The sequence below is a fragment of the Strix uralensis genome, chromosome 5 (assembly GCF_047716275.1).
Source record: "Strix uralensis isolate ZFMK-TIS-50842 chromosome 5, bStrUra1, whole genome shotgun sequence".
NCBI classification, from domain to species: Eukaryota; Metazoa; Chordata; class Aves; order Strigiformes; family Strigidae; genus Strix; species Strix uralensis.
The window spans coordinates 38,812,825-38,830,181 of NC_133976.1; the positions used below are offsets into that span (position 1 = coordinate 38,812,825).

The following is a 17,357-nucleotide window of genomic DNA, read 5'->3' on the forward strand; positions in this document are numbered from 1 at the left end:
TGAGCAACTTCATCGACCCTAACTGACTTAGTTTCCTCACAAAACTTTGTCAAAACCAGCAGCTTCTGTTTAATAACATTTGTTTGGAGTAAGTTGGCTCTTGCCAGTGTGGGAATCATAGAATCATTAGGTTGGAAAAGACCTTTAAGACCACTGAGTTCAACTGTTAAGCTAGCACTGCCAAGTCCACCACTAAACCACGTCCCTAAGCGCCACATCTACATGTCTTTTAAATACTTCCAGGAATGATGACTCAACTACTTCCCTAGGCAGCCTCTTCCAGTGCTTGACAACCCTTTTGGTGAATAAATTTTTCCTAATATCCAACCTAAACCTCCTCTGCTGCAACTTGAGGCCATTTCCTCTTGTCCCTATCGCTTGTTACTTGGGAGAAGAGACTGACACCCACTTTACTACAACCTCCATTCAAGTAGTTGTAGAGAGCGATAAGGTCTCCCCTCAGCCTCCTTTTCTCCAGGCTAAACAACCCCAGTCCCCTCAGATGCTCCTCATAAGACTTCACCAGCTTCATTGCCCTTCTTTGGACAAGCTCCAGCATCTCAATATCTTTCTTGTAGAGTCCTAAAACACCGTGTTTGAGGTGTGGCCTCACCAGTGCCGAGTAGAGGGGGATGATCACTTCCCTGGTCCTGCTGGCCACATGATTCCTGATGCAAGCCAGGATGCTGTTTGCATTCTTGGCCACCTGGGCACACTGCTGGCTCAGTCGGTCAGCAGGCAGTATTACCAAACAGTTCTCATCCAAATCCAGATATTTACTAGGTCTTGTGTAGCTCTGAGAAGCTTGAGGATCTTAAAACTTTTGCAAGAGTTTCTGCAACTTTTTGTGAGTGTCCCCTAGAAAAGGCTGATGGAGTTAAAACTAAGTAGTTATCATCAAGCATTGGTTTCTTCTTGCTTCATCATTTTTTGGTTGAAATCAACCATTGTTTTGAGTCTGCCATATCACTGCTGGATGACAAATTGTTATGCACTCCTAATGATCTCACCAAAAATCAAGATAGCAGAGTGCTTGTCTTCCTCAGAGGCACCTAGAATCCGGAGGTTTAATCCACCTGTGAGGATGACCATCAATATGAATGCTGTATTTACTGCAGTCCCTGCAGTAAAATTGCTTTGTAAATACAGCCCATGGCATCTTCCACATCTGAACGTACCTGAATGCTGAATCCACATCTAATCCTACCTGAATGCTCGAAATGTGCTAATCTGTGTTCAGTTTATCACAGCTGTAGCATGGGGCCATTGCTGGAGCTTGGCCTGGCAATAACTAATTTCTGTGGTGGTCTGGGGCAGGACTTTGTGCTCCTGGTCCTCAGGAGCCCCTTGAAGCAAGAACAGTACAATTCTGCCCTTGGTGCAGCTGCTGGGCAGCTCTTGGGGAAAGGCTCTTTTCACTGGATGCTTGGCAAGGGTGGCATAGAGGAGCTGCGGTCATCGCAAAGGATTCTGCACTCCTAGCCGACTTACGGGTAGTTTTTAATATCCTCTAACTGGCAGCTTCTTGGCTGGTGCTGAATGTTCATTTCACTACCCTCATATAAACAATGAAATCTGGAAATATTTTTTATGTTAAGGATTAGGAAAGCAAGAGCAAGTTTGGAAAACAAAAACCACTTCATTTCATTTTTTTCCTTGATCCACAAGCCACCTGGTCTTGTTTTTTTCAATAGATCAGCTCTATTGTAGTGAGCTGGTTGCTGCCCACAAATGTAGTAAGGCACTGTCTGATTTACTGCAAGCTAAGATCACTGGCTGTGCAAGGAGCAAGTCAGATGAGACTGCCAGCTACAAGCCAGTACAACAGCGAACCTGAGATTTCCTTTTGCTTGTGTTCTCCGGGGAATACTGTCTCCAGCAGTGAAAACAAGTGCAGGAATATGAGGGCTTTGCTAGGCAGAGGGCATTCAACAAGTATCCTTTACAAAAAGCAAATATTGGTGTAGACTTCCTAGGAGAAATGCGTTAGGATTCAGAAAAGAAGGAAAAGGGGACTTGAAATGTAATATTTTAAATATTTCAATGTCTCATTGAGACAAGCCTGTGAAATTGTTTTAATTTACTTATTGCTGAGCACAGCTGAATTGCAAATCCTTGTTGAAGGTACTTAGAAATAAGACGAAATAAATTTAAAGATTTACATAATCTTAGAGATATGTATAGATAACTTCCACTGATTTTACTATGAATTTTATTGATATTTTCACTGTTAAAATTTCAGTGGATTCTTTGGAAACTTTTAAGTCTGATACGTAATTTCCCCTGTTTGAAATTCACACTGCTTTGTATTGACTGTTTGTCAGTCACCCTGCTTGGAAGAAATAATTTTCAGCTCGTCTTAACCTACCTTATACTTTACTATGTGTAGGTATGTACCTGAAGTAAAAATCAGGTAGGGCGGATTGTTATGGATTATGACTGCAGAAGCTGTAGATTTCTATATTTATCTGTTTATAACTCTCACATTAAAATAAACTCTGTAGAGAACTCACGCAGGGACTATTCATTGACTAAGATGATGTTAAAATGCTCTTTTTGAATTTGGCTTTTCATCAATATGGAGAACTGAAATTGTCACAGCATCCATCAACAGTGAATCAATCTTTTTTCTGTAGTCTAGGAAAGGGAGATTAAAAATATATCTTTAACCAGGCTTCCTAAGGAAGTAAGGCTTACAGCATTGTGCTGTCTGTGTGTCAGTCCTTTCCTAATAATAAAACTGTATCATTTAATCTACTTGACAATTTCAGCCAAATTTGGCAGGGGAGTAGCTCTTAAACCTCAAAGATATTAAGTTCTTAAAACTTTCATGAAATCGGGAGAGAGATCACATTCAAACCCTCTCTGAGGGGAGACTGGAACAAGAGTTCAACTATATTATTAGATTATACCAGATAATATTATTGTAAATAATATATATATTATTGTATTATAGCAGAGAATCCACATGAGGGTGGAAGAGAGAGAGGCATTATGAACGTCCAGCTCTGGGAAGTACCTGTGAGTAGTTTTACTTCCTTAGACACCACAGGATCTGTTCCCTGGCCACAATGCAGCAGCAAGCCGAGCTTTGCTCCTTCTGCTGCCGAAGGAACTACTTGGTTCTTAACGCTCAGGGGCTTCTCAAATTCCTTGATGATGCAGGTCTCATAAATTCGCAGATAGTTACATCAGGTATTAATTGTCAGAATACTACTGTGTTTTTCTTTCTGGAAGCTTGCCTTGTTATTTGGAGCTTGGGCTCATGAGTGAGTAAGATCAGTGACCACTTCCAAGTGGTTTGCTTTTTCAGAAGGGTTGTGTCCATACTTGTAAATAAAATGAACAAAAGCCTCTTCTCTGGCCTGAAGGGCAAGTGACAAGACATGGCTTATGTTTGTTAGCCTAAATTCCTCTCCTCTGAAACAGAGTGGCCTGGTTAATCCTGCTTATGGGGAATGGTCCCTGGCCTGAGCCTCCCCTGCAGCTTGTCTAGGTCCTAGCTAGAAAAGTGCTAGTTCTCATGAGCATGATATGGGCCAGCACAGTGTCCAGGGACATGTTCATGACTGAGCATTTCTGTCCTGGCCTTCTTTAGCTTGCTAGCAATGCTGTAGCCAAGAAAGCTGATATTCTAACTTGGTATTTTCTGTACAACTGGGGGCAAATGGGAAAGAGAGAGGAATGATTTTATTCTGCTCAGTCATGTGGGCCAGGACATCAGTTGTCTTGGATTGCATCAGGAGCCTGCTAGATTGTTGTCTCTTCAGCAAGAGTGTTTAGCATCCTTGAAGCAAAATCTTGCAAAGGAACAACCTGGTATAAACTGCTAATGCAAAGGCATAAGAAAGCCAAGAGGAGTCAATGACTCCTTCAGTGTTAAAGGGATTAGAACTGCAGAGGTTTCATCGGATGCTTTCTGAGAGAGCTGTGGGGCTTTCAAAGGCTGTTCCCAATGTTGGGCTTCAGCAAAACCTGAATAAACCTGTTAAAGACTTCATCAAGAAGGGTGAAAGATAAAGGCAGTTGTAACGCAGGATGCTTAGGTTGGATATCAGAGTGTGTACAATGATAACAAACAATGTACAGAAAAGTTTTTCCTCCTAGTTAATGTAGTTTTAAAAGTATAAAGGAGTCAGAGTGAATATTTTTGTATGTAGCAGAACATCCCTTTGGAAGGTACTTTCATCATTTAATTTTACTGTATTTATTGGCCATTTCTAGTTGCATATTTTTAACACCTATGTGCAACTGGTGTCTGATACCTTTGTTTAGCATGCTTTCAAGAAAAAGATGTACGTATTGGAAGATCTAGGGGAAAAGTGCTGGTTCCATTGAAGTTGCCGGAAGCTTTGTCATTCCTTCAAGTAGTCATGATGACTGTGTTCTTGCAGAGCACGTCTCTCACATCTGCTACTTGTGACTTATTTGCAACACCAAAGACGCTTCATTATTTTCCTCTTTTTTTCTGTGCCATTCTAAGATCTCTAACAATTTCTGTAATACTGTGTCCTAAATTTTGCATTGTCTTCTGACATGGTGACCATAACGTAGGTGACCCTCCTCCTCTCAACGGCTCCTAGTGCTACCTCCCATGTTGTGTTTTCTTTCATAGCTATTCTGCTGTTACCAAAGTTCTATTCATTTATCACCCCATATCAGTTTTCTGATCCAGTAATTTATGACTGTTCGGAGCTTTGATACTCATTAACAGTGCCCAGTGACCCTTGTGACCGTCCTCCCCATGTAGTCTCTGCCATCTTGGCCCCTGGGCCAGTTTGTTGATGCCGCAAGTTGCAGTGCATATGTCTATGCCAAGCCGTGCAGGCTGAGAACCAGGGTCTTTGTTTGACCAACTAATACCAAGTATCTAGAATTTGGGCAGCGAGAAGTTGATTTGCAGATAAACAGACACTGAGAGTAAGATTTGTCTGTTGCCTCTGACTGTGTAGGTAGTGAGGTGTGAGCAAGAGAGAACAGTCTAGATATACACTGCAGCTTGAGGAGAATATTGTAAAGAAGATGCTAAGTGGCTTTACCTGGAACTCAGTGGAATTCCCCCCAGTTACCAGCACGCACTTTTCACAAGGTGGAGACTTTATCCTGCTGAGCGTAAATACCAATGGAAATGCACTGCCAAACAGAAGCATGGGCTGGTACCCTGGGCAGTCCGTAGTGGTGGTATTCATGAAGGCACATCAGCAACATACTTTCTTTGTTCAGTGCTTTTGGTGGTACTTTGTAAGTACCAATTAGGAAAAGAAGTTATGTTTTTTCCCTTCCATCTTTTCACCACCCGAGGGTTATATTTAAGACATAAAAGACTGTAAGAACTGGGGGAAGGTGAAGAATGATCAGAAAGGGAGAAGGGAGTTGTTTCCTTTCTGATGGCTTTAACTGTAACTAATAGTGTGAACGTGTTAATTTGTAAAATCATGATTGATTTGATATTTGTTTGCTGTAGCATAGATCGTTGGTATGGGATTACAGTGCTAATTATATAAAATATATAGAGTATGTCTAAAATAGATCTACACACACCTGCACATAGAAGCTTATAAAATAAGAAAATAAATCTGCAATTAGTTCTTGAGCTTTGGACATTTATTTTTGAAAACAGAAGGACTGTAACTTCCCAAAATACATCCCCTCCTTGATGCAATGTGAAAGGATCCAACATTGTACTTCCTCCTTAGAATTTCTGGGGAAATGCATTTTGCTGCCAACGTAACATCCTTTAACAGGTCTCCTGCTGGTCAGACCTTGTGTCCTGCTGTGACAGCCATGACCATGTGTACAACTGATTGTTAGTGGGCAATATAAATCTGATTGGAACATGCCCGTTAATTGGTTTGAGAGCTCGATATAGACAATGCTGTCTTATAGCAGATTGTGTAGATAGGCCTAGTCATAGGGTTAATTCTGCTTGACAGCACATCAGCAGCATCTTGAGAGTAATTACCCAACTTAAGTTTTCCCACAGTTGAATTGAGATCTTCAAAGGCTTCTACATTTACAAGTATTATTAACCTATATCTGAAACATGATGTTCCCACAAGGGCTAATTTTTTCTTCCTTTTATTAAATATACAGGTTATAGGGTTCATTTGCTAAGTGCTAAGCCCTTAGAAGAAAACACTACTTGTTAGAGAGAGAAAAATCTGCAGTGCACGACCAAAGCTAATGGTGCATAATGCACACATCATTGTCTTTTTGCAAAGACTTTAAAAACAAGTTAAAATTTAGGTCTGGCTCCCTTCCTCTCTCCCTCTCTCCCACCCCCCGCTTTCCACTTTCAAGAAAATCAAACCACTTATTCCTATGTGCAGAGTAAGTAAATTGAAGACACACACAAACAAAACCCTCCTAGGATGTTGTACAATTAAGTACAGATCATTGGATACAATACATATGACATTAATGAAACGGTATCTGCTTCAAAAATAGATTGGAAACATTCATGAATAAATTAAATCCTCTTAATGACTTTTCAAAAATGAAAATGAATGAAAACAATATTTATTTCATAGGAACAACTGTGTGCCATGATTCACAGCATATACTTTAATCCTGGTTTAAATTTATATTCTATTTTCTGCATTCATTTTGTGATTTGTCTTTTAAAATATCTTCTTTGTAACTCTACATTGTAAAAAAACCCCAAATATTGAAGATAATAGTTATTATTTGGGTTCAAATGTCCTTGAATGCATTAAATATTAATGTACGGAGGTAGATAGTCTTGTTAAAGATGATATTTGCTGGAGGGGATCAGTCTGACAAATGGCTTTTATGGCATAAAGCAGTTCTTGTAAATTATGATCTTTTTATTTTCTTTTGCAGGTCAGAAACAAAGTTTGACTCCAATTCAGGTATGTTTAGATTTACTGTGTTTTGCTGAATGTACACTATTCAGGTTAATCTCAAAAGAGTAGTTTATCAGTTCAAGTTCAGTTTAATTTTAAACAAACTGGGGTAGGTCAGTCTTAAAAAGGATCTTCATTTCTCACCGTCTGAAAACAGCATTATTACTGTGAAACATTTGCTTTCATTCCTTTCATTAGTTCCTGTCTCTTTACATTTTCCCAAAAGATGATCAGGAAGATGTATCTTGCGACAGGCTTTAACTGATCCAGAAAAATTGTAGTACAAATAAATGATAATACAGACTAAAGCAAATGGAGGATTGAAGTGAAGTTTGAGAATGATCACTGCTTTAAAGGAGAATGTTTTTCTTCCTGGTGGACAAAGACATTTCATGGGAATTTGAAGTCAGTGCAGCCTATCTGTCAGGAAACACATGATTTGTCATCAAATTTTCATGACAGATGCATGTACACAACGCATGCCAGACTGGTCTGTAGAGCTCGCTTTAGGAGGTTTACCAAAAGGCAGTCTCTCAAGTTGTCTTTTTAAAGAATTTTAATGTGTTGTAGGGATTGGGAGGGAAGTGAAGGTCAGTCTAACAGGTTAATGTGTATCTAACAAGACAAAAAACACAGGACAGCAAACAGGGGAACAGCTGGGGAAAAAACAGAGATCCTAATACCAGACTGTTATTTATTCAGTTAACTATTCCTGTGTCTTCCTTAAACAATAGTAAATTAAGAATAGACTGTTGTCCTGAAACTAGCTGAAACGTCCATTGCCTGAAAAGGTAATTCAAAATAACATTTTTTGTTAAGATGAAAAAGATGTTTTAAGCAGAAAACCTGGTATTATTATGGCAATTTTGTATTTAGGCCAATGTTATCTTCTATATGGTTTGCTTAATGAAGTGATTATAATTGCTTATAATGATACAAATTTTACAATATATTTTAATCAGAGTATTTATGAAATAGCATGTTTCCTTTTATCCCAGTTACAACATGATTTGGGTTTGAAATGTGAGGTATTACGTTGCTTTTTCTTTCAACATTAGATTTTATCTTTGGAACTGTATGGGAGTGAAATCTACAGCAGGAAGCATTTATATAAGCCAATTCCTACATCTTGTATACTTGAGTCATCTTGCTTCTATTATGATTTTAGTCTATGAGTTTGAGGTTGCTTGCTTTAAATATTGCTTGAATGAACTCTGTGCTAAGACTGCTTCTCGGATCTTGACAAAACAGTTTTACATGGGGGAACAGCTTCATACATTGTCTGCAATTACCCCCTTTCTTTCAGTAAAGTCACCAAAACTAGGTTGTGGAGCAGAATGTCAAATGTCTCACTTTTCTGTTGAGGGGAAAATGCTCTCTACAGAACTTTGATTTGCTTGGTGGATTAAGCTACAGACAGTTTTCTGACCTTCCCTTTTGAAGCAGCTGTCCTGTTAGGTGCACCATTCTATGTGCCTTTCCCCTTGGCAGTGGAGGCGGGGCTGTGGTATTTCCTAGGGACCACAGAGTAGTGGTAAAAGTTTGGCACTACCGCAGCTATGGTGAACACCTGCTCGGGAAGTGTCACCAGGCCTCTGTGATTGGACTCTGTAGGGTGAGCATGAGCTTTTAAATGTCTCCTCTTCATCTGTGTGGGCTCCACAGGCTTGCTTTCCTTGAGCTTGGGTCTGTGTTTTGGGCAGTTTCTCTTATCTTCCAGCACAAAGTGATGCTGGAAAGCCTGGTTGCCCAAAGACCAGAGGACTAGTGTTGCTCTCCCTGCCCTGCTCTTCTGAAGGCACTCCTTAGGCACTATTCTTACACGGCCAGAGCTCTGGCCTTGTGAATACCCGATGCAGTTTTGCCTCCTCAAGAACACAGAGCACACAGAGGTTGCAAAAAGATTTGAAAGTAAAGACCATTCACAGGAGACCACACAAAAAATATATAAATGTAAATGAGCAGTAAAAGACCCAAGATCTTCTCTGTCTCCACTTTTTTTGCTGCACCTAAATATTCTCTGGATGCGCACCAGAATTATCTGCATCAGGTGATTAACTTTTTTTGCTGTCAACATCATCAGGTAGCATGAACATCAAAGTACTTTGTATACCATCAGGGATACAGTATGGGAAGGTCTGGAGCTGAGGAATTTGTTAGGTTTATTCCTCCTTTTTCTGAAGAGCCTCACTTTCATCTTCTGGTTTGGTTGGAATAGTTTCAGGCTTTCCTGTCATGGGACCCTGGTCACCCCCAAGGTGTTTTAAGGTTCCTCACTTGGTGATCCATTGTGGATTGCCAATGCATGCAGCTGGTCAGGCCAGCCTGGGCTCCTGGTCTCATTTTATTCTTTGCCCCAAATGCTGTACTTGAAACTGGTAATTACTGAGGTTTAACGCCTTGGTCTCATCAATACTGCCTCTTTCAGCACAGGTTTCAGGAAACAACCAAGGGTAGATGTTAAAAGATTAAGCGCATAATTAAAACAGCATTTTAAGAAAAAAAGAATTCACAGAAGCTCCATAAACTCAAAGCACATTTTATGGCCAGCAAACCAAGGCTGAAAAAAACCCTTATCTTTGTGAAAAGTACAGCAGCCTTCCCTTTATAGGGACAGTACTCAGTTCTTCCACCAAGAAATTCTTCTTGATAGTCAGATAGTGTGAGCACTTAGAGTTTATCTTTTGATCCCTATATGTGAGAGCAGAAGAGATACTGAGATCAAGTCAACATGTATCACCCAAATAAAACATCACTGGTTTTTGTTTCCCCACCAAAGATTTTGCCATCTCTTTCCAAAACCAGACAATAAGCCTAGACCTCCTGCTGCCTGTGAGTGAACAAGAGGGTGTAGGCAGGGAGTGGAAGGGTGCATTGGTGATGGCAGAGAGGCACCCTCATTAAAAAATCTTTATCTGGTATGGGGCATGCAGTGTCCTATGTAGCACCATGTTCTGCGTAATGCAGGCCTTTGAAGTGTGTAAATGTAGCGTTGATTTTAAAAGGGCTGCTGCCATTTGACACCAATGATATTTATGCAACCTTCAGTTCCTTGGAGACACCTTAAGGTATTTTCATATCCCTCATTTCGTTTTGAATTCCCCAGACTGTGATTCCTGAGTAAAGCAATGATCTTGCAAACTGGAACAAACATGCTTTGTTCTCGTTTATCTCATGTTACTCAAAACAGTTCAAGCGTTGAACATGGGAATGAGGTAACTTTATTCTAGAACGATATTTTCTTCCAGGGAGCTGTTCTACAACCTGTCATGTGCTCTAAATTAACCCTAATGTTAATTCCAGTTAACTTGCAAGTCTAGATGTGCCCGTGTTAAGCATTTATCAATGCTTATTATACTTGTCTTTCCTAGAAATATTTGTGAAGTGTTGAAGAATTAAAAGAAGTCTTTCTGAAGCAAGTACAAAGTCTGGAATACAGCTTTAAAAGTGCCCAGTAGGCTCACTGTAAATGTAAGCTTGGAAATGTTGTTCAACACTGAAATATTAGGCAAACATTGTCAAAAGAAGATTAATTTCAACTTGAGCATTAACTTAAAAGAAGGCTATAAAATTCCTATAGTGATGATCGGGATTTATCATACAAATAGCTATAACATCTGTAGGGAACACACATTCTTCATATCATGACTAACAGTTCCATCTGAGAAATGTCTTTTTCTCTGCTGATTCTTTGTAAGTCTAGAGCTGGCAGAATTTCTGTCTCAGAGACCATGGGGTTAGCTTCATGCTGTTAGAAGATCTTATGAAATGAAACAATTTTGCTTTCCTGTCATAATATGATTAATTTCACTGGTACTGAAAATAGATTTTTTTAATAAAAAAGTACTTGAAAGTGAAAAAGGTTGTAGGAAAAATATTTTTTTCCCTCAAAATTTATTAGGGAACGAAGCAAACCACAAAAACTACAGCTGAAACATTTTTGTTCTAATTATTAGTATTTTGGTAGTGTCTAAAATGCTTATTGTGCTATGTGCTTGGTTTGCAAATTTTAGAATTTAAGAATGTAAGAATCATACTGAAATAATGAATTAGTTAAAGATTTTTTTTAATTTAGAGAAAAAAAGGTCTTCAGGATGTTGTTCCATAACAGGAAGAATTTGTAGGTCTCAAAAGCTGTTGCTGAACACTATTAATCCCACCTTAGTAATAAAAAAATAAGCATAGAAAATTCAAACAACTGCCTCAGCAGGCCCACTGGTCACCAGGGAATGGCAATGATGAATTTTCTACTGCCTATCGGAGGGCTGGAGTTTTCTTGGGGCATCTCCTGTAGTATTTGATGTATCCTGCAATGTCACTGTGGAGGTGAGCCATGTGATATTCAAGTGATAGTATTGGTAGTGAAGTCATGAAGGGGAAGAAATCTGAGTTTTGTTCTGTGTTAAAAAGAAAGGACGAATCCCTGGACAATACACGTGACCTCCAGTGGAGTCTGTTTTATACATGTATCACTCAGATGGTGGAACGGAGGAAGTCAGAGAGCGCAGGGTGCAATAAAGTGACAGTTGGGGAAGCACCGTGCTGTAGAAATGCATCTGTGCACTAGCAGAAGAGAGAGGAGTGCCCAAGGACACACAGGGCCTTCAGCTGTGTTCTTCATCATTTGTGTGCCAGCTTCCTACTTCTTTCAAAAAAAGAGGTGCATCTCCAAAACCCATTCTTCTGTCTCCCTGCTTCTATACAGATCAAATGAAATATAGAGATTACATATGTGATTTTATATCACTGTTTGTGTCAATACTTTGGAAGCATTCCAATTAGTATCAGGAATTAAGCTGTAATAGCTGCCCATGCAGCTAGAGGCAGTCCTGAGGGACAGCTACACATGAGCTTTTGTTGGATCCCTGCTGCCCTAGCAGTCAAATACAAAGCAAGTCAAGGAGCCCCCAACAGTTCCTGGAATTTCCTTCGCCTGCCTTGTCTGGACTCACAGTGTCAGCCAGTCATTTTTCCTCTCTGCACATTGCTTTTTCACCCACAATGAGTGTATCCCCATGTCTTCAGCACTGCACAATGCTGCCACCCCTCTATCCCCATCAAAGTTCCCATCCTTTCCTTTCTCACCTCTTGTATTTACTGGTATCATTCCCTTAATGTGGCCCCTATGATGTACTAACTTGCTAGGCTACATGATTCAGCACAGGTGCTAGAGAACAGTCAAAGAAAATTATAAGGTTGGGGGTGGTCAGATGTTTTCCTCTCATAAATTCCTCTTACCTCCACTTCCAGATGTTCAGCAATGGACTTTCCAAACTCTTGCTATCAGCCCTGATTTCCCCTAGCCTGTCATCAGTCCCACTGTATGAAAGTCATTGGTGCAACTATTAAGAGCATAAAGAACTCTTTGCCTGTCTAAGAGAGAAGTGAAGACCAAAAGGCATCTTCAAAATGAGCATCTCTTGCTGCTAGGGAAACCCAAAAGAAACAACTTGACTGAAGCCTTAGGTCCGTGAAACAGCAGCGTACTTAGTAATATCATCCATTGATCAATTAGATCATAGATCTAAATACAGATTAACAAATCAATTCCTAAATTTGATTGATGTCAGCTTCTTTGCCCAGGTTGTGATAAAGCTGTTCTTAATTTCTTCTTAGCAAAACTGAGTAGTTTCAGGAACAGGGAGCAGAAGAGACATTTGGTGTTTGTAACAAAACCATATTGACAAGTTCATCAATCACCCTACAACCAGCGTATTTGCTTAAAAAACATAAAAAGGTTACTTGCAGAGTCTGTAACAGGGAGAAGTGACTAAATTAACTGAGATCCTGAATAATAGGGATTCTCCAGAGCTTTTTGGATGTGGCAAATGACCTCTCCAGAGTCTCTTTCAACTATGAGGAATTATTTCCTTCTCTCTGGCCACCACCAGCGCACAGATTCTTCAAAAGGTGAGTGAGCTGGCACAGAGAGAAGATGGGAGACAGCAACTACATAAACAGAGCAACAGCTCAGATTATCTTACTTGTTACTTGTCAGTGCTATTTTGTTTTTGACATTAACAACTCTACAAGCAGATTGTTAGGGATGCAGTGGTTGGAGAGCATGGTCTGTTATATTTGTTCAGCAGCGAGATGAGCGTTTAGATTCAGATGCAACCTGAACCATCTGTTGAATGTTTTCAGGGCCATACTGCAATGTGACTTAGTGTATAGATGTCTGGGACATCTCACTGGTACATCCCAGTGAACTATGTGCTTGTAACAGCACTGATCTGCAGTAACTGATCATCACCCTGCTCTTACATCTCTTGTAAAGGACAGCAAAAGTTGGTCAAATTATTTCAACATATAGAACAATATTTTAATTTGTGGAGGGCTGATTAAAAATGTTGTAAGCATGCAGGCAGCTCACTCATCCAGGATTTTTAAAGAAGGCAGGCAGCTGCCAGAGGACGCCAAATGTGTAACTTAGCGAATTCTAATACTGGCTCTGTGGTTGCAGATGTCTTTTCCTCCCACTTTCTCTGTTCATCTTATTTGTATGTGAGCTGGGCTATTCCCTGCTATCATTGGAGTGATTCTTCTCAGTTATCAAAGTTTTTCAATAGGAAGCCTGCTCACTTCCATAAGCTAGATCCATGAGGCTAGTGGAGGCCAGTAGCCTTATCAGACTCACAACAGCCTTCTGTGTGAATAATTTGTGTAATTTCTATTTTGTGGGGGTTTTTGGATAATATATTCCTCCCTCCCTCTTGTTAATAGGGCAGCTACTTAAAGATGCTCTGCCCTTGTGAGCTAGCACACATGCTCACTGTGCCACTCTTGCATGAAGCACTGTTTGTCAGCATGTGGTAAGAACTGTACATTAAAGGGCCTTGCTCGTGGACCCAGGAATATAATATCAACAAAGACAATACAATTTTGTATTTTTGTCTTACATATACTTTAATAATCATTGCTGCTTCTTTCTTGCCTTGCTCTGAGGATCTTGCTGAAAAGATTTTGCAGTGTGTTTAAATTGGTCCTGTAATGAAAATATTTAGATTTAGGTTTTTCATTATTATCATTAATGTAAGCAAATTAATCAGATTTATTTAGGAGAATTTTTTTACCCTTCTTTCTAAGTACTAAAGACAATCTTTTCTATTTTTTACTTCATTGTAAATAGCTAAAAAAGGCTGTCTTTAAGAAACAATTTGGCAAAAGTAGTCTGAGAAGACATGAATAATATATAAATCATGGTTTTATTGCATGGAATTGGAAACTGGTACTCAGTTAAATTATAAACTATAAAGTAGATTGGCTGAGGATTTTTTATTTGTCATAAGTATAGCTGCTTCAGATAGGTTTGGTCTATTGTTAGTCAGCAAACTGCTCTTTCAAGTTAGCAACATTCAGCAGCATAACATCTTTACTGTTATGGAGGGCTGGATTTCTTAAATACAAAAATGTTGTGATTCTTGCTTAGACCTCCTAGTCATTGTGCAGTTTTTTACTGAGCAAGACTACCTAATTAGTTTTCAAGAGCTACTTGCACTGCAGTCTTGTGCAGTGGACAAAGTAGAAGATTTTTGGTGATACCCTTGAATTAGTCTACACTTACAAACTTCATGAAGAGTTTTTCTGTTCCTTTTAAGTGAAAATTCATTCAGTCACATTAACCCTATTACAGACTAACTGTGATAATTAACTTTGCCATAGTCCCATTTAATTAGCCAAAAATGGAGTATGTGCAAGAGAACCCACAAGAATGGACAAGCAGGGAGGTTTCTGGTCACAGCTGTGGCTCATTGAGATGGTTATATAGCTCAAATGCAACATACCCACACCATGTACAGCTCAAGTCAGTTGTATTGTTTCATTGCTTTATTAGTACTCTATTCATTTAAACCATGAAATGGGGGGAAAAATTGCCTGTCTGCTTTGTAATTTGGAAGCTGAACTATAATTAATTTGTAAGTGGAGTGTTATGGCATTGTGCATCATGTACATACTTCTGCAGAAGTTTTGAAGAATGGCAACATGGGATACTGTTTAGCTCACTGCATGGTGCCAGGAAGCGAGAATTCTGTAGGATACAAGAATAATTCACATCTCTACTATCTTCTGGTGCAGAAACTATCATCATCCATCTGGGTGTATATAGGTAGCTGGGATGTGCAGGTTTGGGCATAGTTTGGATGGCTGCTTCATATTCTTAATGTTGTATGGGCATCTGCTGATTCCGTGCCCCGTTCCAGCATGTCTGACAGCTCCGTGACCTTGGGCAAAGTACTTTTTCCATATGCCTTTTTTCTCCTGCCCATTGTCTGTCTAGTTTGTTTACATCTCAAGGCTTTTCAGGAAAGGAGCTGCCTCTTGCTGTTCAGTATGTCCAAGACCTAGCGCAGTGGAAACACTTTCTCGGTTGAGATCATCTCTTAGGACCCCATAAATCAAATCATGGGTGGCCTTTACAAAGTGTCTCCTTTTACACTGAGCAAATGAAGTTCTGTTAGAAAGAGTCTCTGGAAAGCAATATAAAAGGCAGCATGGTAAATGTATTCAACTGAATTAGAGTTTTTCACTCTGCTTACACAGTCACCTGTACCACAAAATTTGTGTCAAGGGGATCTCAGTTCTGTGCAGAAGAAATACAATTCATGTAAATGGTCTTCCCAGGTCCAGAATATCTCATGTAATTGAACTGTGTGGTTTTTGCAGCAGAATGAATGACTGTGGCTATAGATAAAGGCCTGAATTTGTTTGTTAAAGTCCAATATGTAATAATAGTGGAGTTCAAATGACATGTAAATATGATCTGAGGGCTTAGGCATATAGGACAGAAAATACTTAACAGAATATAAAATGTCCAAAAGCTCTTGAAGACTAATATTTCTATCAGTGATACGGGTCTAAGAAAGCAGGTTTTTACCTGTTTATTATGGGATCATTCACCCATGCATTAATTTCTGAAAAAAAATGTGCTGGGTTTGTGTGGCAGGGTTTTTGTCAATGAGGGAGGGGGCTACAACACTGGCCCCTGTGAGAAGCTTCTCAAAGCTCCCCCAGCTCCAAGTCAGACCCATCTCTGGCCAAGGCCAAGCCAATTAGAAATGGTGGCTGTGCCTCTGTGATTATGTATTTAAGAAAAGGAACCTGGGAGGGTCTGGGACTTGTGAGGAGGAGTTACAAGAAGGACACCTGTGAGAACACTGAGGTCAGTGGAAGGAAGGAGGAGAAGGGGGGGAGGTGCACAGGAGCAGAGACACGCCTGTATCCCATGATGAGATGTCAGGGCTGACCCCCCGCCACCCATGGAGGTCACCGGAGGAGCAGATGTGCACCTGCAGCCTGTGGAGGATCCCATGCCGGAGCAGGCGGCTGCACTTAAGGGAGGTTGGGACTCTGAAGGAAGAAGAAGCCTCTGCTGTTGTAGTTCAGTGCTGGGAGGACTGCAGCATGCAGTGATGACCCACACCAGAGCAGCATGGGAACGGCTGCGGCCTGTGGTAAGAACTTACACTTGAGAAGATTCAGGGAGGACTGTCTCCCGTGAGAGGGGAGCCATGTGGAGCAGGGAAAGAAAATGCAGAGGAGCGCTTCTGCCCACCACAGGAGGAAAGAGTGGTGGACTGACTGGAAATATTCCATTCCCTGTCCCCATGCTGCTGGGGAGAGGAGGTGGAGATACCGGGAACAAAAACTGAGTCCGGGAAGAAGGGAGGGGTGGGAGGAGGTGTTTGCAAGATGTGGTAACACTTCTTACTGTCCCACTCTGTCTGTTAAGTGTCCGATGACCCCTTTGACTTCAGAAGCTTATCTATGGGACAGTCTGCAGCCAAACACCAGGCAAAGAGGAGTCCTGAGGTGTTTTTTGCCTGTATTCCTTGATGAATTTAACAGGACAGGATGGTTACGGGCAACGTGTCCACTCTTTTTCTCATTATTTTCTCACTACTAGAAAGTGCACTTTCCTGATTTGGTTTTAGGCAATGTCTCATTAAGCACAGTATCTTTGGTGGCTGAGTGCACGTTGTTCAAAATTGCTTATCTTCTGTTTTGATCAGCATGGTTTATGGGGTTATGAATTTGAATAAGAAAGAGGCACAAGCTGGTTTTGTTTCTTCCCTCTGGATTTGTCAGTGAGAAAAAAACCCTTAACGTCTTTTCTGTACAAGATGATGAGAATGATATCATATAGTATTAGTTGAAACTGGAGGAAGTCTGCTACTTGAAAAAAATTACCTGTTTCATGTTATTAGACTGGACAAACTAGCCAAGTGATAATTATGAATGACAGAAGATTCAATAAAGATTAAAATATTTCATGTTTTTCTTTCATTGATGTAGTGCTGTAAATTTATGACCAGTAAGAAACCATACAAAAGAGCTGTCAGCTTTTACTATTTCCCGTTTTAGTGTCTTATCAAAACCAGTTTCAGGTTTTGTAGTACTAAAAGTAAAGGGAAGAATGCAAGATGCTTTTAATCAAACTGGAATGTTCAGTGATCACCATCAAAATCTTTACAGCGTTGATCTGAGTATGAA

At 40.1% G+C, this 17,357-nt stretch overlaps 1 protein-coding gene across 3 annotated transcripts in view; it reads left to right on the plus strand.

Annotated features, from left to right (window-relative positions):
- The window catches only part of MSRB3 (methionine sulfoxide reductase B3), an 88,856-nt gene that overhangs the window by 42,422 nt on the left and 29,077 nt on the right, over positions 1 to 17,357 (plus strand). For all 3 annotated transcript variants that reach the window (XM_074870510.1, XM_074870509.1, XM_074870511.1), the window contains exon 5: positions 6,844 to 6,872. In XM_074870510.1, the coding sequence (XP_074726611.1) occupies positions 6,844 to 6,872 (29 nt within the window). The remainder of the gene's footprint in view (positions 1 to 6,843; positions 6,873 to 17,357) is intronic.